This window comes from Cetorhinus maximus, chromosome 10, assembly GCF_964194155.1.
Source record: "Cetorhinus maximus chromosome 10, sCetMax3.hap1.1, whole genome shotgun sequence".
Taxonomy (NCBI): domain Eukaryota; kingdom Metazoa; phylum Chordata; class Chondrichthyes; order Lamniformes; family Cetorhinidae; genus Cetorhinus; species Cetorhinus maximus.
In genome coordinates this window covers 94,209,316-94,231,934 of record NC_135888.1, presented here as the reverse complement: position 1 = coordinate 94,231,934, position 22,619 = coordinate 94,209,316, and the positions used below count along the sequence as shown (strand labels likewise).

General features: G+C 41.5%; 1 protein-coding gene across 2 annotated transcripts in view; it reads right to left on the bottom strand.

Moving 5' to 3' along the window:
* Positions 1-22,619, bottom strand: part of ube2d2 (ubiquitin-conjugating enzyme E2D 2 (UBC4/5 homolog, yeast)) — a 48,249-nt gene that overhangs the window by 4,941 nt on the left and 20,689 nt on the right. Inside the window, exons 2-5 of one of the 2 annotated variants that reach the window (XM_078550790.1) lie at positions 6,228-6,291; positions 6,090-6,121; positions 5,917-5,994; positions 5,723-5,828 (exon numbers count right to left, since the gene is read on the bottom strand). In XM_078550790.1, coding sequence (XP_078406916.1) covers positions 5,723-5,828; positions 5,917-5,994; positions 6,090-6,121; positions 6,228-6,291 — 280 coding nt within the window. Of the gene's footprint in view, positions 1-5,722; positions 5,829-5,916; positions 5,995-6,089; positions 6,144-6,227; positions 6,292-22,619 lie in introns of both variants that reach the window. The other variant, XM_078550791.1, reaches the window with a different exon arrangement.

Here is a 22,619-nt window from a genome sequence, read left to right as displayed (position 1 = left end):
GAGTATTAGTACAGTGACAATACCGCAATGCCACCCCTACACTCCTCTTATGGGTGAATTACTCAAAGAATATCAGTGGGAGGTTGCATATTGTTGAGTTGAGTTGTAGATCGATAAACCTGTTATGGGCAGGTTGCGAATCAGTATGGTGCCAGTATTCTGCAGTTGGGTATGTTATGGCAAGACAAGAGGTCCTTAGAGCCTTGGCCTGTGATCCCCATGAGGTACAGTAAACTGTGAAAATGGTATAAACTTCATGAGGACAGATACGCTCATGGAATAGTCAGGCACTTGTTAGTAAAATTCAATCCAGAAGTGCAAGGTAATACATTTTGGTAAGAAGAAATTGAGAGATAAAAGACGACTGAGACTTGGGAGTGCTTGCACATAAATCTTTAAAGGTGGAACAATGGGCTAACAAAGCATAAAGGATACTGACCATGTTTATAAAGCTCAGTGCACAAAAACAAAGATGTTATGCTAAACCTATATAAAAACATATTGGACCCCTTCGGGAAGGATGTGCACTTTAGGAAGGATTGGAAGGCTTTGGAGACGATACAGAAGAGATTTAGTATTGTTCCAGGAATGAGGGACAACAGTTACGAGGGCAGTTTGGAGAAGATAGGGTTGATCCCCTTAGAATAGAAAAGATCAAGAGGAAATTTGATAGAGGTGTTTAAAACCATAACTGGTTTAGATTGAATAAATAGTAAAATAATAATAAAGTGGTTTCCAATAGCTGAAGGGCTGATAACTAAAAGGCAGATTTAAAGTGATTGGCAAGAAAAAAAGCCAACATGATTTTTAAAATGCAATATGATTTGGAATGCACTGCTTGACAAAGATAGTGGATACCGATTCAATAGTAGGTCTTCAAAAGAGAACTGGATAATTACCCAAAAGAATTACACAGACAATACAAAAATAAGGGGAACAATTCTTAAGGGAGTGCAGAAGAATCAGAGGGACCTGGGTGTATTATGTGCATAGATCATTGAAGGTGGCAGACAGTTGGAGAGAGCAGTTAATAAAGCATACAGTATCCTGGGCTTTATTAATAGGGGCATAGAGTACAAGAGCAAGGAAGTTATGATGAGCTTATATAAAATACACTAGTTAGACCTCAGCTGGAGTATGGTGTACAGCTCTGGGCACCACACTGTAGGAAGGATGTGAACACACTGGAGGTGTGCAGAGGAGGTTTACAAGAATGAAGCTTCTCACCCCTGGAACCAGTTATGAAGATAGATTGGAGAGGTTGAGACTGTTCTCCTTGGAGAGAAGGCCAAGGGGAGATTTGAGAGAGGTGTTCAAAACCTTGAGGGGGCTGGATCGAGTAAAAAGGAAGAAACTGTTCCCACTCATAAAAGGATCAAGGACGAGAGGGCACAGATTTAAAGCAATTTGCAAAAGAAGCAAATGTGATGTGACAAAAAACATGTTCACACAGCAAACGGTTTGGTCTGGAATGCACTGCCTGGAAGCGTGGTGGAGGCAGGTTCAATCGAGACGTTCAAGAGGGCATTAGATGATTATTCGAGGAGAAACATGATGCAAGGATACGGGGAAAAGGCAGGAGAATGGCACTAAGTCATAATGCTCATTTAGAGCTGGTGCCGACATGGGCTGAATGGCCTCCTTCTACGTTGTAACAATTCTGTGATTCGAAGTTCATTTTATTCCTCAAGTGTCCGTTTTATTTCCTATATGTCTGCCCTTACTCCTCCCTTCCAGAACCATGATATGGCCTTACTCGATCTAACGAGCGCTCCAACAGCCGCCACTTTCAACAGATCATCTTGCACTACCTCTAGCATGCTGCCACCGCAAAACAAAAATTATGAGAGGAGATGCGAAGGAACGATTCTTTCCATGACACTGCGAACAACTTTATCATCCCAATTACCTGTTCCCTTTCCTGAGCAAGTGCAAGAGATGAAACACCAACCTGATTTACTCACTCTCTAGGGCCCTCAAACACTGACCAGGTAAAACAGTGGTTTACTTGTAGCTTTTCCATCTTTGTATCCTGTATTCACTGCTCACGTTGCAGTCTCCTCTACACCAAGGAGATCAAATGCACTTTTTGGTGTGACTGAGCTCCCGGTCATTCGTCATTTTAGTTCTCCACATCAGTCCCTCTCACCTCTCCATCCTTGGCCTCTTGCACTATTTCACTGTATCGCAAGGAACAGCACCTCAGCTATCAATTTGGCACTTCATAATCTTTCAGGGTCAACATTAAGTTCAACAACTTTAGAACATAGCCACTTCCCTCCTCCCCATCTTGCAGCCACCACATCCAACAGCAGGTGGTTATAGTTCTGCTGTTATCACTTACAGCTCTTCTAGATCCATCCTTTTTTTTTTTACTTGTCCCATTATCCTTGCACCATCAATCCTTTGGTCATTTATTCACTTTTCACACTGCTTACAACACTATCACCTAACTTCTCTTTTGTTCTTTCCTTTCATTCTTTACCTGACCCTCTTGCCTGCCGTTCCCCAGTTCTCTACACCCTTATAAAACAGTAAAATCTCAACATTTTCCAGTTCTGAATGAATTGTCATCAACCTAAACCGTTAACTATGTTTCTGTTTCTACAGATACTGCCGACCTGGGTACTTTCAACATTTTCTGTTTTTATTTCAGGCTAACTTCTTGCTTGTCCGGCAAGTAGTCAATCTAGTCAAAAGAGATTACAGGAAGAAATTGTTTGTACATAATACCTATTATTAGATGAAAGCTGTCAACATGCCAAGGGATAGATCCAATGACTGCAGCCAATTGTTCTTCAAATTCTACATATGATTAGCATTTATGACTTTTTAACAAAGGTATACATTGAATTTTTGTTCCTGATTAACTGCAAATGGAGTCAGAAAGCACAAGTCAAGAGAGCCTAGCTGCATGTTCTTCAGTGCTTGTGAGCCCAGAGATGGGACATGTAAGACTCAATGAAATCTCACATTTAGGGTCAACACCACTCCAGTTTGTTCTGGAATCTCCAGGAATTTAAAGTTAATCTTCCAGACACTGCAGCAAATAACCTGGGAGGAAATTCATTGTGGCATTAAAAATTTGCATCATTTTCTTTAAAAACTTCAGTTATAAATTATTTTTTAAGTGCCTGGCCTTTGCCTTTGGAGGGGAGATATCACAATTAAGCCTCCAGGAATACATCCAGATTTGGCAACCTGATGCGTTGTGTTTGGATGGTTCAGATCTATTCCTAGGATTTATAAAGGGTCACTTTTTTTATATGAACAACGTGTAGGTAAAGTTTTACAAGTACTGTAAATTGCATATTAAGCAACAAGGTAACAAAGACAAAGCATTCTGCAGTACACAACCCATGTCTTGCTGCTTTTGCTAATTGCTATATCCATTCAGCTAAAAAAATGTTGCTCAACTGCTAGATAACAAATGCCAGACATTAAGCATACAGTTACATTCTGCTTTACATAGAGCAAATATTCACTTGCAAGAATTATTCTGGACTCAGCATCACAAATATAAGTAAAAAGAAACATGACCATACACCACAATTAACAGAACTTAGAATTAAAGTGCGTGCATTAATAATTTGGACTATAGCTCTTGAAAAGCAAAGATTTCTCCCAATTCTTAACATCCACCCAGAATTCCAAACCACTGACTATATATGTTGCAGTTGGTGCAGCATTTGCTTCCTTTCAATTGCATATTAGTAATTAAATAACTATGCATCTTTTTATGTTGGAAGCTGTAAAGGATGTAGAATTTAATTAGCACAACTTACTATAATCAAAAAAGCCTCTTTGTTACAAAGGATATACAGAGTAGCAAGTGATTAAGGAGTTGCAGAATTGTAAACAAAACGTAATTGTTAAATTACAACAAAATAGGTTCGCAAAATAATAAAAGAAATCCTACTATGGTAGTTAAAGTGTACATCATTCCCTTCTCAGTTTGAATCACAATTGTCTATGGCAAGAAATGGTTCACCAGTTTAAAAAAACTTGCAAAGTACCATAAAATGTAACACTTAACGAATTCAGAACCTTTTAAAAAAAAAGATACTTGCACCACTCCGGTTTCTCTTAGAAGGCCAGAGTGTGCCAACTTTTATGAAGAGCAACCAGTTAGTCCAAGTTACCCGCTCTTTCTCCATGTCGCTGCATTTTTTTGTTGCTAATTCTCCTTTAAAAGCCACTACTGAATCTGTGTCCACTCCAAACCAGAATCATTTGTTGCATTAAAAGTGTTTCTTAATGTTGCCTTTGGTTCTTTTGTCAATCACCTTGCTTTTACTTGAAGGAAATTAAGAGTAAATACACAGGCAGACACCACTGATATGTTGTCAGCAGATGGAAGGGAGGCTCTCCGTGGGCAAGACTCCTTGTTCTGTGGTACATCAGTATACTTAGCTCTGCCTGATGCCACAGAAAGGAAAAACATAGCTTCATGACTCAATGTACTAAGTAAACAGGTAATTTTTGGCACGGTATTAATCAGCATTTCCAGTTTTCAGTAAAAACTGGCTTGTGATCCCTAACACCATTAGTAACCTCAATCCCACATACTAAAATTTAATTTACTTAGTTATTGTAAGCCTTCAGCAAGGCAACTTTCCAGTAGTCCTCTTACCTTTAAAAGATTACTAGTACTTAACTAGGTCTTAATCTTAAAACCACAGAATGCAGAGCACCATTTCTAAGTTGAGAAATTGTGCAGATTTCTAGATCATACAGAATTTGGTTCCATACTGTAAAGGCAATACACTCTGGAGTACCAATTCAAGCAACTTGCCACAATTAAACCAACAAATTGACAAATTAAGCAATTCAAATGGTCGGGAAAGAGTGGTGCAATATGATCCAATCTTAATAGTCTTAAACAGGATAACTGTAGATATGCTGGTTAATTATTGAGCAGGCAAAGATAAATCCTTTAAAGGTTTGCAACATGTAAATGCACCATGCTATGAAAACAACTCCAAACAAAATATGAATTTCTGGCTGACAATATGGTCATGTGCAAGTACTGTAATGACAAAATGTTCTGCAGTACCAATTCAAACATAACTTGACATCACATTAACAACTGACCATAGCCTTTGGCTTAAAACATACCAAATTTAAATTGGCACACTCCCAGGAAATGCAATTTCTGAACAAGAACCCAACTCTTATTGAAAGCTAATTTGGGCAAGTACTGTCTATTGGTCAGCATTGATTAAAAAATGCAACGAGGCCGATTAGGCCCATAGACTTAATTTTATACACCACAGGTTCAGTCCACAACATAGCTCTTGGTAATAAGTCTGAATTAGCTGAAGTTCAAAACATTTCTATTCTAATTCAGCCGAAGGATTGGCTGACAGCTCTAAAGATAAACAAAGATGGGCTTCATGTTACAGCATCAGTAATAAATAGGAGTATTTCTCAAGTTGCAGTTTTAGGAAGAAATTCAGAATTAAAATGTAAGGCAAAGCAACAAACTCCTTCAAATAACATTTTTATTCTATGAAAAGTTATCAGCAGCTCTGGGCATTTGTTGCAACAACAAATTGTGCACTTTACTGTGAAATTAATATAAGATTTGAGAGAACACTTAATATTTTTACAGTATTTATAGCTAGATACAATATTAAACAGATCACTTGTGACCAGGAGGTCAGTACTTGACAAAGATTTTAAGGTTAGTACCAGTTTTTAGCAAAAAAGATCCAAATACCTTTTGAAATAGTTAATGCTGGGGACCACTGCGACCGTAGAATATCAAGACAGATGCTGCCATTACTGTTAATATTTGGATGATAAATTCTTGTTGTAAATGCAACCTAGAAAGATATATAAATATAAAAGTTACTCTCAACACCAAGCCAAAGTCACATTGTTAAGATACTTAATGCAAACAAGCATACTTGCCTTAGGTGGTTTAAAGGGGTAATCTGTGGGGAAGTGAATGGTCAAGAAAAATACACCACCCTGATAAGGACTGTCATTCTGTTGAAAAAAAAAGGTTTCAGAATGAATCCAGTGATGGTTGCTTTAAGTTCTCACCTCATTCTTTATGGTCAACAGTAGTAACATCAACTCACCGGTCCCATTATTGTGGCCTGCCAGTGGAACACTGCAGAAAGAATTTTAAAAATCTTAAGTCATATATTAGTGTTGCTGTAGAAAGAATCAAGATTTGTTTAACAAATTTTTTTGACCAACTTAGAAAATGTACTTACTGTCATCACCAACTGGACCTGCTGAACACTGTGCTGGTGGATCGCGGGCCAAATCATTCAACTCCTAAAGGAACAATTGAATAAAACTTCAATATATTCATTCCATAATTAGTGGTGCAGGAGTTCCACATATATGCTAAGGATCTATTCCTCCTGCATAGGCCTACATAATTAGAGTGACATACAAGGTTACTGATCTACAAAAAACCTAATCACACCCACAACACTAACCAGTTAATATTCTTCAAATACTTTTATTACAAAGCTAATAAGATACCAGGATCAAAGTATAATGATGGGATTATGAAATGTTGTAATTTCTAAATGAACTGTGAAATCTAATATAATCTAATAAAATCTAATATACACATTGTTCTTCCAACTCAATAACATGCCAGGCAATGCAGTACTCCCTCAGTCCTGCACTGAAGCATTAGCACAGATCTGGTGTTAGTGGGGCTTGAATGCACAACTTCAACTCTGGCATGAGCACAGAATCTAGGCTCAACACTCATGTAGTACTGAGGGGGAGCTGCAGAATTGGAGGTGCTACCTTTTGGATGAGATATTAAACTGAAGCTCCCATCTGCTTTCAGGTACAAGAGATTCCATAACATTATTTTGAATATGAGCAGGGGCATTGTCCCTGGTATCCTGGCCAATAATTTGTCCTCAACCAAAAAGGAAGATGGTAACATTGTTCGTGGAGCCTGATGTGTGCAAATTGGCTACAACAGTGACAACACAGGATGTCCTACAGTCATGAAAGATGCTATATAAATGCAAGTTTTTTTTCCTGAACAGTCATTGTGAAATTCAGATGTATATGCAGATATAGCACTTGATATTCCAATGTTATTTCTGCACATGGAAATGCTCAATACAAACTTTTTCCCTCCTAGTTTTTTCACAAAGGCAACTGGTGTAGTACAAAAGGTAGATCCTCTTGCTTATTTAAAGAAACATTACGATGCACCTCCATTTAAAGTTTAACTTTCCATTGCTCAGGATCAGGGGAGTAAATGGTTTGAAAGAAATGCAAGCACCAAGATGATCAAATACCCATGATACAATAATTTCTCTGCTGCTTGAGGACAGGAGTAGGGAACTGGAGTCATCTGCGAAGGGGAATCACATCAGGATTTGAATGTGAAAATGTAGGTTTCTGGAGGTTTGTCCGATTCCCCTTCATGATCAGAGGATAATATTTATACCAAAATGTAATCCAATGATTACAATAGGATTAACTGTACACAATGTGAAAGTAGCTGTTTCTTTTGGCTGAAGTCCTTTCATTTCAAAATTACACTATTTAGAAAAGGATTTTGCATGATAGACTGAAAGGGCTGACTTTAGGGTAAGTTTAAATATCAAATAAACAGTAAGTCAGTCAAAGTAGGGAATTTTAAACATATGTAGAGAACCATTGCCAAACATTTCAGCTATTATATGCACAAATTTCAATAGCTGCAGGTGTAAACCATTCTGACCTGCAATCAAAAACCATTGATTCATAAAATTTCATTTCAAAAGGCAAAGCTTTAACAAGTCAAAATAGAGTAACTGGCATAAGTGCAGTTTATCAAATCGCTTTCTAGCATGTCTTTCCCATTTCAGTAATGTCCAATGTCCCATCTTTCCAGGGGATGGTGTTACAATTCGCTTAGGAGCCACTAACATTTAAAAATAAATCAATACAATAGAATAGTAACTTTAACTGATAGAATAAGCAGCCAAAAGATTTCACTTTTTAGAAAAAACAAACTTTATGGTATATAAAAAAAGACTAATAAAACAAGCGCTGTTAACAATATGGTTTATAACTACGTATGTTAAGCACTCAGGTTTACTTCCTACTTTCCCCAAGAATTCTCTTATAAGACAACCTGAAAGTTATTAATCTCTGTTTGGGACCCATAAGGATGCCACAGTCCTATGGAGAATTTTCCTCAACTCCAGCTATTCTCAGGAGGTACAACTTTCATTTGCTGTCTCTTGACTGTGAAGGCCTCAGACCCTTGTTCTGGTTATATTTCCAATACTACCAAACTAATCCGTTGATTACTTTCTTTTCAAATAAAACACTGAGGCCCACTGTAGATTCACCCACTAGCTTCAAACTAGGCAATCCTCCAGCTTCTGTTCCTCACAAAATTCAAACTAAGATTAAGCCTTGCCTGACTTCCACACGGTCAAAGAAGTAGTTAATGTTTTACTCTGCTTACAGTGCATGTAAGGAGGGGAGGCGATGGTGTAGTGGTATTGTCGCTGGACTAGTAACCCAGAGAAAAAACAAAAACAGAATTACCTGGAAAAACTCAGCAGGTCTGGCAGCATCGGTGGAGAAGAAAAGAGTCGACGTTTCGAGTCCACATGACCCTTCAACAGAAGAACCAGTTCTGTTGAAGGGTCATGTGGACTCGAAACGTCGACTCTTTTCTTCTCCACCGATGCTGCCAGACCTGCTGAGTTTTTCCAGGTAATTCTGTTTTTGTTTTGGATTTCCAGCATCCGCAGTAGCTTTTTGTTAGTAACCCAGAGAACCAGGGTAATGCTCTGGGCACCCGGGTTCGAGTACTGCCACTGTAGATGGTGAAATTTGAATTCAATAAAAATTTGGAATTAAGAAGTCCAATGATGACCATGAAACCACATCTGGTTCAGTAATGTCCTGACCTGGCCTGGCGGAGATGCTAACTCTTAAGTGCTCTTGAAACAAGCCACTCAGTTGTAACAAACCGCTACACAAAAAGACATACAAAAGGAAACGACAACGGCAATCGCAGCCCTGTCCTCCTTACTAACTGCCAAACTGCTAGTGCCAAAATTGGGAGAGCTGTCTCAGACTAGTCAAGCAACAGCCTGACAGTCATCCTTACGGAATCGTACCTTACAGATAATGTACCAGTCTCAATCATTACCATCCCTGGGTCCACCGGCAGGGCAGACCCAGCAGAGGTAGCGGCACAGTGGTATACAGTTGCAAAGGAGTTGCCCTGGGAGTCCTCAGCATCGTCTCTGGATCATGGAGTCAGGTCAAACATGGGCAAGGAAACCTCCTGCTGATGACCACATACCTCCCCTCCCTCAGCTGATGAATCAGTGCTCCTCCATGTTGAACATCACTTGGAGGAAGCACTGAGGGTGGCAAGGGCGCAGAATGTTCTCTGGGTGGGGGACTTGAATGTCCAGCACCAAGAATGGCTCGGTAGCACCACTACTGACCGAGTCCTAAAGTTCATAGCTGCTAGACTGGGTCTGCAGCAGGTGGTGAGGGAACCATACTTGACCTCATCCTCACCAACCTGCCTGCTGCAGATGCATCTGTCCATCGGTAGGAGTGACCACCAGAGACAATCATTGTGGAAACGAAGTCCCGCCTTCACATTGGAGGATACCCTCCATCGTGTTGTGTGGCACTACCACTGCACTAAATGGGATAGATTTGGAAAAGATCTAGCAACTCAAGACTGGGCATCCATGAGGCGCTGTGGGCCATCAGCAACAGCAGAACTGTACTCGAACACATATCCCCCACTTTACCATTACAATCAAGCCAGGGGATCAACCTTGGTTCAATGAAGAGTGCAGGAGGGCATGCCAGCAGCAGCACCAGGCATACCTAAAAATGTGTAAATCTGGTGAAGCTATAAAACAGGACTACTTGCATGCCAAACAGCTAAGCAGCAAGCGATAGACAGAGCTAAGCGATCCCTCAACCAACGAATGAGATCTAAGTTATGTAGTCCTGCCACATCCAGTCGTGAATGGTGGTGGACAATTAAACAACTCACTGGAGGAGGTAGCTCCACAAATATCCCCATCCTCAATGATGGAGGAGTACAGTACAGCAGTGTAAAAGATAAGGCTGAAGCATTTGCAACAACCTTCAGCCATAAGTGCCAGGTGGGTGATACACCCCGGCCTCCTCCAGAGGTCCACAGTATCACAGATGCCAGTCTTCAGCCAATTCGATTCACTCCACGTGATATCAAGAAACAGCTGGAGGCACTGGATACTGCAACGGCTATGGGCCCTGACAACATTCCAGCAGTAATACTGAAGACCTGTGCTCCAGAACTTTCGTGCCCCTAGCCAAACTGTTCCAGTACAGCTACAACACTGGCATCTACCTAGCGATGTGGAAAATTGCCCAGGTATGTCCGGTAGACAAAAAGGACAAATCCAACCCGACCAGTTACCGCCCCATCAGTCTACTCTCCATCATCAGTAAAGTAATGGAAGGGGTCATCAACAGTGCTATCAAGCGGCACTTGCTTAGCAACAACCTGCTCACTGATGCCCAGTTTGGTTCCGCCAGGGCCACTCAGCTCCTGACCTCGTTACAGCCTTGGTTCAAACATGGACAAAAGAGCTGAACTCCCGAGGTGAGGTGAGAATGACTGCCCTTGGTCAAATGCTGCCTTGATATCAAGTCAAGGAGCCCTAGCAAAACTGGAGTTAATTGGAATCAGGGGGGAAAACTCTCCGCTGGTTGGAGTCATACCTAGCACAAAAAGGAAGATGGTTGTGGTTGTTAGAGGTCAGTCATCTCAACTCCAGGACATCACTGCAAGAGTTCCTCAGGGCAGTGTCCTCAGCCTAACCATCATCAGCTGCTTCATCAATGGGTTCCATTCCATCATAAGGTCAGAAGTGGGGATGTTCGCTAATGATTGCGCAATGTTCAACACCATTCGTGACTCCTCAGATACTGAAGCAGTCCATGTCCAAATGCAGCAAGACCTGGACAATATCCAGGCTTGGGCTGACAAGTGGCAAGTAACATTCGCACCACACAAGTGTCAGGCAATGGCCATCTTCAACAAGAGAGAATCCACCCATCGCCCCTTGATGTTCAACAGCATTACCATCACTGAATCCCCCACTATCAACATCCTGGGGGTTACCATTGACCAGAAACTGGACTGGAGTTGCCATATAAATACAAGAGCAGGTCAGAGGCTAGGAATCGTGTGGCGAGTAACTCACATCCTGACTCCCCAAAGCCTGTCCACCATCTACAAGTCAGGAGTGAGATGGAATACTCCCCACTTGCCTGGATGAGTGCAGCCCCCACAACACTAAAGAAGCTGGACACCGTACAGGACAAAGCAGTCCGCTTGGTTGGCACCACATCCACAAACATTCACTCCCTCCACCACCGGCGTACAGTAGCATTTACAAGGTGCACTGCAGGAATTCACCAAGGTTCCTCAGACAGCACCTTCCAAACCCACGACCACTAGCCACCTAGAAGGACAAGGACAGCAGATAGATGGGTACACTACCACCTGGGAGCTCCCCTCCAATCACTCACCATCCTGACTTGGAAATATATCACCGTTCCTTCACTGTCAATGGGTCAAAATCCTGAAACTCCCTTCCTAACAGCACGGTGGGTGTATCTACATCACATGGACTGCAGCTGTTCAAGAAGGTAGCTCACCACCGCCTTCTCAAGGGCAACTAGGGATGGGCAATAAATGCTGGCCCAGCCAGCGAAGCCCACATCCCTTGAATGAATAAAAAACAGTGCATGACTGTCATTTATTTTGGCTAACTTCTGAGCTGCAAATCACACGAGGTCCAAACTGCAACTAAAAACCTCTACCAGCAAACACCCAGATAAATTGGAATCAGAGTACCTTCCTAAGCTATATGCATCTACAAGACAACAGCCTGTTCTGGGCTATCCTCAAACCGACCTTAAAGCTAATTACCCCTCATTTACAATTTCTCCAGCCAAGTAAGCTCACCTGTTGTTTTATAACTTTCTCCCTTCTACTCTGACTCTATTAAATAAACATGGGTAACCTTCTGAACAGATTTCTTTTGGATGTTCTGTCATCACTAAAGCCTAGCATCTTAAAATCACAAAAATAATCTTCCCAGAGCTAAACATTACCTTAAAATGTTAACATGAACCATGAACTGGACATTCACAACAATTGCATATTAGTTATTTGACAATGGTTATTTGCCTATTAGTTGCCAATGAAAGGGAAAAAGGAAACACTCTTGACACACACTTTGTAACTGCATGGATTAAAGAGAATGAACAAACAAAAAAAGGGATTAAATTGCAGGCCCTTGGATTGCTCAGCCACTGAGGTGGTTATGGCTGCTTTTCTATTCAAGCTTAATTTTCCTGCCCTATCCCTTGATTCCTTTAGGATCCAAGAAATCTATCAATCTCTGCCCAAAATATACTAAGCACCTGAGCCTTCTGAGGTAGAGAATTTCAAAGCTTCTTATCCCTGAGTGAAGGTGGTATCAGCTCTGAACAGTTAACCCCCTTAGCTGAGACTATGTTTCCTAGGATCTGGAATTTCAAGCTAGGAAAAACAACCTCTTCGCACAATTATGTCAAGCCTCCCAAATTTTTTTACACATTTAACTGAGAGCTCCTCTCATTCTTCTAATCTCCAGGATGGCTGTCCTCATCCCAGGGATTGAGTGAATCTTAGTTGCACCGCCTCCAAGACAAGTATAATCTTACTTGGGTACAAGAGCCAAAATTGTACATAGTACTATGGGAATGGTCTCACCAAAGCCCTAGTGCAGGAAGACTTCGACTTTCTTACAGAAAGCCATTGCAATAAAAGCCAACATACCATTTTCTTGTTTGAACTCATTTTAACTGTTATTTGTGTATAAAGATAGCCAAATCCTTCTGAATATTTACCACTTGCTTTAAGAGATTTAGTAAAAGGCAAAACGTGAATAAAGGATTCCACAAATTCTCATGATAAAACATTGTGTAGGCTCAAACAGCCAACCACGCATCAAATATGAGATTGACTCATCTAAACATTAGCAAAGAAATGCAATACAGTAAAGTCTTGCCTTTCGCAACTTTCTTGTATATGTATTCACTTACCTTTGTATACCAGATCATCGATTGCGTAAGCAACTGTTCACTTATCCACTTTTTCTTTCCCCCCTCTCATTAAAGAGATTTTATTCTAAATGAAATTTATTCCATTTTATTAATTCTGCTCTGGACAGATGTAGCCATGGGCAGTAGTTGGTGTTGAAGAGACGGCAGCTATGATGGAGCAGAGACCACGGCATGTTTTAAAGCAAGGAAAAGGTGTCAAAGTCTCGAAGTGGATTCCTTCCTTAAGTCCTGGCCGTGGACATTTAATTATTATTATTTTTAAAAACACCTTTCAACAGGGGTGAAAAGCAGTGTTGGAATGGCTGCAGCTGAAGTGCGGCCTGAACTGAGATTAACCTGGAAATGCCCGAATCCCTTTGTCCAGAGCGGCAATAACAGCTTTGTTCAATTTTTAAATGTTCACTAATTTGTCTTTTTATATAAATGGTGCCAACATCAGATTCAGTAAAACCAGGGAGGGGGATAATGCACAACAGCCAAAGAGAATGTTACTTTGTCATTTTTAAAATGAAAATATTTTGCAATTATCTGTTTTTAAGTTTTGAGGTGATTCATGTTTTTCTTAAATGAAGATTCTCTCTTTTAACATCCAAGGCATGTATTGAAAATTTTAAAGACAGATGAGTCTGTAGCTGGATTATTTTGTTGCAACATTGAGCTCAGAGGCTCCCCCTGTCTGTTGCATACTACAATTTGATATACACTAACTGCACAAACCAATGCTGCCCCTTGCATTGCTGGAACCTATCTAATTCACTCCCAATGTAAAGCATGTTCGTCATTTGCGATTTCACCATTATGTAACCCCCGCGAATGGTGGAACTTTACTGTAAACAGATAGGATCTTACAGCACAGAAGGAGACCATTCAGCCCATTGTACTTGTGCCAAATCTTTGAAAAAGAATTCTTATTTGTCCATCACAGCTTACACCAAACCACCCCATAACCCTGCAAATTAACTCTCAAATACTTGTTCAATTGTCTTCTTGAAGTTCCAATGGAATTGAATTTCATCCTGGCAGATAATGCATTCCAGACCTCAACAACCCTTAAAAGAAATTCTCACCTCCTACTCACCCAACACCCCCCCCCATACCCCTGACTAGCTTCTTTTGCTAATTATTTTAAATTCATTATCTCTGATTGATCAATTTGCCAGGTGAAAACACTTCTTCCCTGCTTGTTCAATCCAAACCCCTTGATTTTGAATATTTCTATCAGGCCTTCCCTTAACTTTCTGCATTAAGAATGGAAATACCAAGTTGACAAGCTTACCCATTGAACCTATTACTGCTTTACAACTCAGTTTCACTGCTCATATTTTATTTGTCTAGTATTAAAACAAAAGCTGCAGGAAACAGGGTAGACAACATGCAAGATAGAAGAGTAGGTGCACATTTTGAGCTTTTAACAAGGACCATAAGACATAGGAGCAGAAATTAGGCCATTCGGCCCATCGAGTCTGCTCCGCCATTCAATCATGGCTTATAAGTTTCTCAACCCCATTCTCCCGCCTTCTCCCCATAACCTTTGATCCTCTTACCAATCAAGAACCTATCTATCTCGGTCTTAAATACACTCAATGACCTGGCCTCCACAGGTCATTGCCTTCTGTGGCAATGAATTCCATAGATTCACCACTCTCTGGCTAAAGAAGTTTCTCCTCATCTCTGTTCTAAAAGGTCTTCCCTTTACTCTGAGGCTGTGCCCTCGGGTCCTAGTCTCTCCTACTAATGGAAACATCTTCCCCACGACCACTCTATCCAGGCCTTTCAGTATTCTGTAAGTTTCAATCAGATCCCCCTCATCCTTCGAAACTCCATCGAGTATAGACCCAGAGTCCTCAAACGTTCCTCATATGTTAAGCCTTTCATTCCTAGGATCATTCTCGTGAACCTCCTCTGGACCCTCTCCAGGGCCAGCACATCCTTCCTGAGATATGGGGCCCAAAATTGCTCACAATATTCTAAATGTGGTCTGACCAGAGCCTTATAAAGCCTCAGCAGCACATCCCTGCTTTTATATTCTAGTCCTCTCGAAATAAATGCCAACATTGCATTTGCCTTCCTAACTACCAACTCAACCCGCAAGTTAACCTTAAGAGAATCCTGGACTAGGACTCCCAAGTCCCTTTCTGAATTCTCTCCCCATTTAGAAAATAGTCTATGCCTCTATTCTTCCTACCAAAGTGCATGACCTCACACTTCCCCACGTTGTATTCCATCTGCCACTTCTTTGCCCATTCTCCTAACCTGTCCAAATCCTTCTGCAGCCTCCCCACCTCCTCAATACTACCTGTCCCTCCACCTATCTTTGTATCACCTGCAAACTTAGCCAGATTGCCCTCAGTTCCTTCATCTAGATCATTAATGTATAAAGTGAAAAGTTGTGGTCCCAACACTGACCCCTGTGGAACTCCACTAGTCACCGGCCACCATCCTGAGAAGGACCCCCTCATCCCCACTCTCTGCCTCCTGCCAGACAGCCAATCTTCTATCCATGCTAGTACCTTGCCTCTAACACCATGGGCTCTTATCTTACTGAGCAGCCTCCTCTGCGGCACCTTGTCAAAGGCCCTCTGGAAGTCCAAGTAGATAACATCCATTGGTTCTCCTTTGTCTAACCCACTCGTCACTTCCTCAAAGAATTCTAACAGATTTGTCAGGCATGACCTCCCCTTGATGAAACCATGCTGACTTTGCCCTATTTTACCATGCACTTCCAAGTATTCTGAAATCTCATCCTTAATAATGGACTCTAAAATCTTACCAACGACCGAGGTCAGGCTAATTGGCCTGTAATTTCCCTTCTTTTGCCTCACTCCCTTCCTAAACAGGGGGGTTACATTAGCGATTTTCCAGTCCTCTGGGACCCACCCTGACTCCAGTGATTCCTGAAAGATCGCCACTAACGCCTCCACTATCTCTTTCAGAACTCTGGGCTGTAATCCATCTGGTCCAGATTTATCCACCTTCAGACCTTTCAGTTTTCCTAGCACTTTCTCCTTGGTAATGGCCACCAGACTCACATCTGCCTCCCCCCGTCTCTCTTGAACTTTGGGGATGTCATTCGTGTCTTCCACGGTGAAGACTGACGCAAAGTACCTATTCAGTTCCTCCGCCATTTCTTTGTTCCCCACTACTACTTCTCCAGCGTCATTGTCCACTTTTGTCTCTCTCTTACCCTTTGTATGTCTAAAAAAACTCTTGCAATCTTCTTTTATATAACTGGCTAGTTTAAAGGAAACATTTTAATTTTAAGGAAACAACTTAGATTCATAATGGAAATTCTGTAGATAAAGAATCATTATTAAACAGGGCTACTGTACAAATTAAAGCTGTTATTCTCATTTCACACCAAGGAAGCGGAATGAGCCTTTGGTTTGTGATAATATTCCTGTCATCCAGTCAGGAGATGCGGGGTTCAAATCCCACTTAAAACCCTCTAACTGTATAGGATTAACCACAGCATCAGCTGTTTTAAAGATGGCTGTGGTTATGGAAGGTGATGAAAATTTAACATACTTGATGGCTTACTGGGCGGATTAAGTGAAAACCAAGGCAAAAATATATAGAAAAAGTGCAGATAGACCAAGAAAAATAGCAAATAAAATAAATAGTAATGAAGAATGCAGAAACTGGAAGCGTAAGTAGTTGTTTGCTTTACTGATAGCTTTACTGGTAAATCAGTGAGGTGCAGTAGAACAATACTATGTTGGTATTCAGTCCATTTATGCTTGGAGGAAGGCTGGCCTACCAAACAACGGTGGTCACCGTAAGTTTGGGCTGGTCAAAGAACTTCAAATGAAATATAAAAGAGTTTTGATTCGTCATTCAGTACATTCACTGGGAATTCATGCTGTGCAGGCCAGGTTAAAGTATTAATTTTCCAAAATGTCCAAATGGATCAATGGCCTCCCTCTGTGCTTATAAAATTCTATGACAATGGATGGATATTTTTATGTTGTAGCAGAGAAGGTTGGCTATTGAGGGAAGTACAAGGGCCTTGTCCAGTATGGCAGTTGCCTGACCACATGGGATTACATTATTTTCAAATGGAAATCTGTGACCAATTCATTGATTGACAAACACGCTGATCTTCCTTTACATATGATTATGGTCTAGTCACCATAATGGAGAAGAACTGAGTGCTGTTCAGCCCAAACTTTGCATACAAGGGCAGAAACAGGTGCAGCAAATCCAGTGATTAGTAGCAGGAAAGGGAGCTATAGGCTGACTCATTAAAATTTGCCAGGATTTTACACACGTTGTTAGACTTCTGTATCAGTTCACAGGTGGCAGCCCCCAAAACTCCTGCAGAAATTCTAATGTTAGACAAATCTCTGCCTGTTCAAACCAACGTAGCCACTGAACTAGCTGGGATGGAATGGGCAATAGAAAATAGAGAATGCCAAGAATTGAATGGATACAGGAGTATGAGAAGTATTTTTGCTCAAGCTGAACCATTGTTATTGAAAGCCTTTGAAGTATGGTGTACTAGGATGGCAAATTCTTCAATAGATGTAGTGTTAATTCAATGTTGACAAAGGGGAGGATGCCACCAATTACTGCAAGATATGCCTAGCATTGCTGTTAAGCATCAACTGTAAAATAGTGAAGGTACTGTATAACATAGGACATGGAAACCAAATGATGCCACATGTTAGACAATGTTCAGAAAGGATGTGTAAGAAGTCATCATTCCTTACTGAAGGAATAGAAATTGAATTTTCAGATTGTTAAATATTGAAACATGATATTTTAGATCGTAGCGATGACAATTAGAATGAAGATAACCCATTCTAAATCCCATGGCTAGTTGTTTATCAGTTTTACAATTGGATTTAGAAATACAGGGGAGTGGGTTAGTCCAGAGGGCTTTTTATTAAGTGCCGAGTAAATAGTGAAATCGTAGATCGTCACCATACCTGGTCACTTAAACGACGATCTCGACTTAAACCATTGTCTTAATAAAAAAAGAATTTGACCAAGTTATTAGTCGAGCAGAGGTAGAACTTTATCAATCAAAGTTACACAAGATGGGCAGGAGGCTAAGTTTTTTTTAAAAAATCATTCCTTCATGGGATGTGACAAGGTCAGCATTTTATTGCCCATTCCTAACCACCCTTGAAAAGATGGTAGTGAGCTGCCTACTTGAACCACTGCAGTTTATGAAGTGCAGATACACCCAGAGTGCTTCCAGGATTGTGATCAGTGACAGTGATGGAACGATGATTTATTTCAAAGTCGGTATGGTGTGTGGCTTGGATCATATGAAGTATGAGTAGTCAGTCAGTTCCTCAAGCCTGCTCTGCCATTCAATAAGATAGTGACTGATCTGATTATGGCCTTAATGCCACTTCTGTCTGCACCCCCCCCCACCCACCCCTGCACCCCCAATCCTTGCCAAACAAAAACCTGTCTAACTCAGCCTTGAATTTATTCAATGACCCTGCCTCCACTGCTCTCTGGGGCAGTAAATGCCACAGAATAACCATCAAAAAAATTCTCATCTCCATCTTAAATGAGAACCCCATTATTTTTAACCTGTGTCCCCTATTTCTAGATTCCCCCACAAGATCCTCCCAGCATCCACCCTGTCATGTCCCCCAGAATTTTTATATTTCAATAAGATCACCTATCACTCTTCTAAACTTTAATAAGTATAGGCCTAACCTGCTCAATCTTTCCTCTTGGAGGGGAACTTGCAGATGGTGGCGTTTCCATGCATCTGCTGCTCTCGTCCTTCTAGCTAGTAGAGGTTGCAGATTTGCGAGATGCTGTCAAAGCAGGCAGGTTGCTGCAGTGTATCTTGCATATGGTACATACTGCTGCAACCATGCACCAGTGGTGGAGGAAATGAATGTTTAAGGTTGTGGATGGGGCATTCAAGCAGGCTGCTTTGTCCTAATGGTGCTGAACTTCTTCAATGTTTTGGAGCTGTACTCATCCAGGCAAGTGGAGTGTACTCCAGATTGTGGATAGGCTTTGGGGAGTTACTTACCTTGGAATTCCCTGCTTCAGACCTGCTCTTGCAGCCACAATATTTATCTGGCTAGTCCAGTTAAGTTTCTGATCAATTTCAATCCCCAGGATGCTGATGGTGGGGGACTCAGTGACAGTAACGGCTTGAACATCAAGGGGAAATGATTAGATGCTCTCTTGTTGGAGATGTCATTTCCTAACACTCGTGATAACGTTACATTGCAATTAATCAGCCCAAGCCTGAATGTTGTCCAGGTCTTGCTGCAAGCAGGCACAACTGCTTCAGTATCTGAATTGCATGGAACACTGCGCAATAATCAGCAAACATTCCCACTTCTGACCTTGTGAGGGAGAAAAGATCATTGACAAAGCAGCTGAAGATGGTCAAGCCTCAAACTACGGAGGAACACCTGCAGTTAAGCTTTGGAACGGAGATGAATGGCCTATCACCACAATATAAAAGGTTACATACCTGAAACATTAACTCTTTCCCTCTCCACAGATACTGCCAGAATGCCGAGTGTTTCTAGCATTTTCTGTTTTTATTTCAGATTTCCAGCACCTACAGTATTTGCTTTTGTTGAGCTAAGATGAGAAATGGACAGGGTCCAAATTCAAAATCACATGACTGGGCATTCACATAAGGCATTATATAAGTTGCTTCAGGTAAAGGAGGAGGCTCAGCCAGAGATGGAGGAGTGCACTTACCTCAAGTTACATCTCAAATGTAACTTAATGCTCCAACCAAAAAATGTAAATTCCCAAATGATATACCACACAATACCTTATTGTTGCTTTAAGACTGACTTTTCAATTTCTGTGAAAGAAACTTTAAAGTTGGAAAGCTTGTATAATTGCAACCTGATTATCTTCTACAATTGAGAAAGCAGGAAATCACCTGGGAGAAATGTAATGTTATTCCAAAGGATGAGTCAGTAATGTACACTTTCCTGCAAAAAATTTCAAATCCTTGCAACCCACAAGGGGTTGGAAGGACTTCCAGAATGGTAGGCTTCCAATCACTTGCAGCTTAAATACCGGTCAGGCAAAAAACAATTTACACATTGGAAACTGAAATTATTGAATTTCACCACAGTCTTGTTGGATGTTAACAGAACTTTTAAAACAAAAATTGTAAAAAAGGATTTGGGGCTGACATTGGCAGTTCAGTCTACTGTAAGAAATAACTATATAAAATACTCAAATTTGTTGATTATGGGAATAGCTCTCTTATAAAGTGAGATCCCATAGCAGCTTCCTGGACTGAAACAAGGTAGCAAAGGCCATTATCTCTATCAATGACATCTCTAGCGCAACCACTGAAATGAGACATTACTAATTCTGATGGGGCGGGGGGGGGGGGGGGGTGAGGTGACCTCATGACCCATATGTAAACCAATTCTCTTATGGTTAAGTAGGGCATTCTGGCAAGTGATAGTCACAAGATGACTTCATGGGCTTCCAATGGAAACAGGAGGGATTGCCTGGAATATTTTTTTTCACTTATTCATGGGATGTGGATGGCGCTGGCTGGGCCAGCATTTATTGCCCATCCCTAATTGCCCTTGAGAAGGTGGTGGTGAGCTGCCTTCATGAACTGCTGCAATCCAGGTGGTGTAGGTACACCCAGTGCTGTTAGGGAGAGTGTTCCAGGATTTTGACCCAGCAGTGAAAGAACAGCGATGTATTTCCAAGTCAGGACAGTGAGTGGCTTGGAGGGGCTCTTTCAGTCTGCTGCCCTTGTCCTTCTAGGTGGTAGCAGTCAAGGGTCTGAAAGGTGCTAAGGAGCCTTGGTGAGTTCCTGGAGTGCATCCTATAGATAATACACACTGCTGCCACTGTGTGTCGGTGATGGAAGGAGTGAATGTTTGTGGAGGGGATGATGTCAAGCTTCTTGAGTGTTGTTGGAGTTGCATTCATCTAGGCAAGTGGAGAGTATTCCATCATTCTCCTGTGCCATGTAGATGCTGGTCAGGCTTTGGGGAGTCTCGTGTCACATTACTTGCTGCAGGATTCCGAGGCTCTGACCTGCTCTTGTAGCCACAGTATTTATATGGCTAGTCCGGTTCCGTTTCTAGTCAATGGTAACCCCCAGGATGTTGTTCGTGGGGGGATTCAGCAATGGTGATGCCAATGAATGTCATGGGGCAATGGTTAGATTCATTCTTGTTGGAGATGGTCATTGCCTGGCATTTGCATGACATGAATGTTACTTGCCACTTGCCAGCCCAAGCCTGGATATTGTCCAGGTCCTGCTGCATTGGGACATGGGCTGCGTCAGTAGCTGAGGAGTCTTGAATGGTGCTGAGCATTGTGCAATCATCAGCCAACATCCCCACTTCTGACCTTATGAAGGTCTCCTCTTCCAAAGGAAGGAGGCATTGATGAAGCAGCTGAAGATGGTTGGGCCTAGGACACTATCTTGAGGAACTCCTGCAGTGATGCCCTGGAACTGAGATGATGTGTCCTGTGCCACAGGGCAGCTGAACAAATGATAGGCATAAGCCTCCCAGAAATAAAAGGTATATAAACAGACTCGTGATAGGGAAAAATCACTTCGAACGGAAGAGATATTAGAGGTGGACTAATGTTGGCTCCTGCCCAACACCTTGGTTAGCTTAAGACAAGACAACTTTGGAAGAGGGGAGCTTTTCGAAGTGATTCATGCTGGCTTCAATCTAACATTTTTCCTCCGTCGTCTTGAGCTAGCAAAACAGAAGGAACTGCCATTTCCAGCTATGGAGGTCAGCTTCATTCATCCTTTTGTCTGATCCAGGACCAGTGAACTGTCTGAGAAGACTGCCACCATCAGCCATGGAGATAAGCATCCCCCAGATTTCCCAATCCATTTTCCGATCTGGGACAGGTAAACCATTCTCACTTATTATGGTAGTATACTTTTCTGCCTATTTAGATTAAGTATATGTGAACTGTTATTTCTTAGTAAACTACTAAATGGGGTACAGGAGCAGAGAGACCTGGGTGTATACGTCACAAGTCACTGAAGGTGGTAGGGCAGGTTTAAAAAGCAGTTAACAAAGCATACAGCATCCTAAGCTTTAACAGGGACTGAGAGTACAAGAGCAAGGAGGCTATATTAAATATATATAAAACACTGGTTCAGCTTCAGCTGGAGTCTGTGTCCAGTTCCAGATGCCACACTAGGAAAAATGTGAAGTACTAGAGACAGTGCAAGAAAAAAATCATGAGAATGGTTCCAGGGATTAGGAACTTCAGTTACAAAAATAGATTGAAGCAGTTGGGGCTGTTTTCCTTGGAGAAAAGAGCATCATGAGGAGATTTGATAGAGGTATTCAAAGCCTGGAGGGGGCTGGACACTGTAGGTAGGGAGGAACTGTTCCATTGGTGGAAGGATCAGGAACAAGATCACAGATTTAAAGTAATTGGGTAAAATAGCAACAGAGACATAAGGAATCACAATAATGGCAAGGAAGAGTCTGAGGCTTAGCTGGTAATAACCGGAAATCAGGGGCTCCAATTGC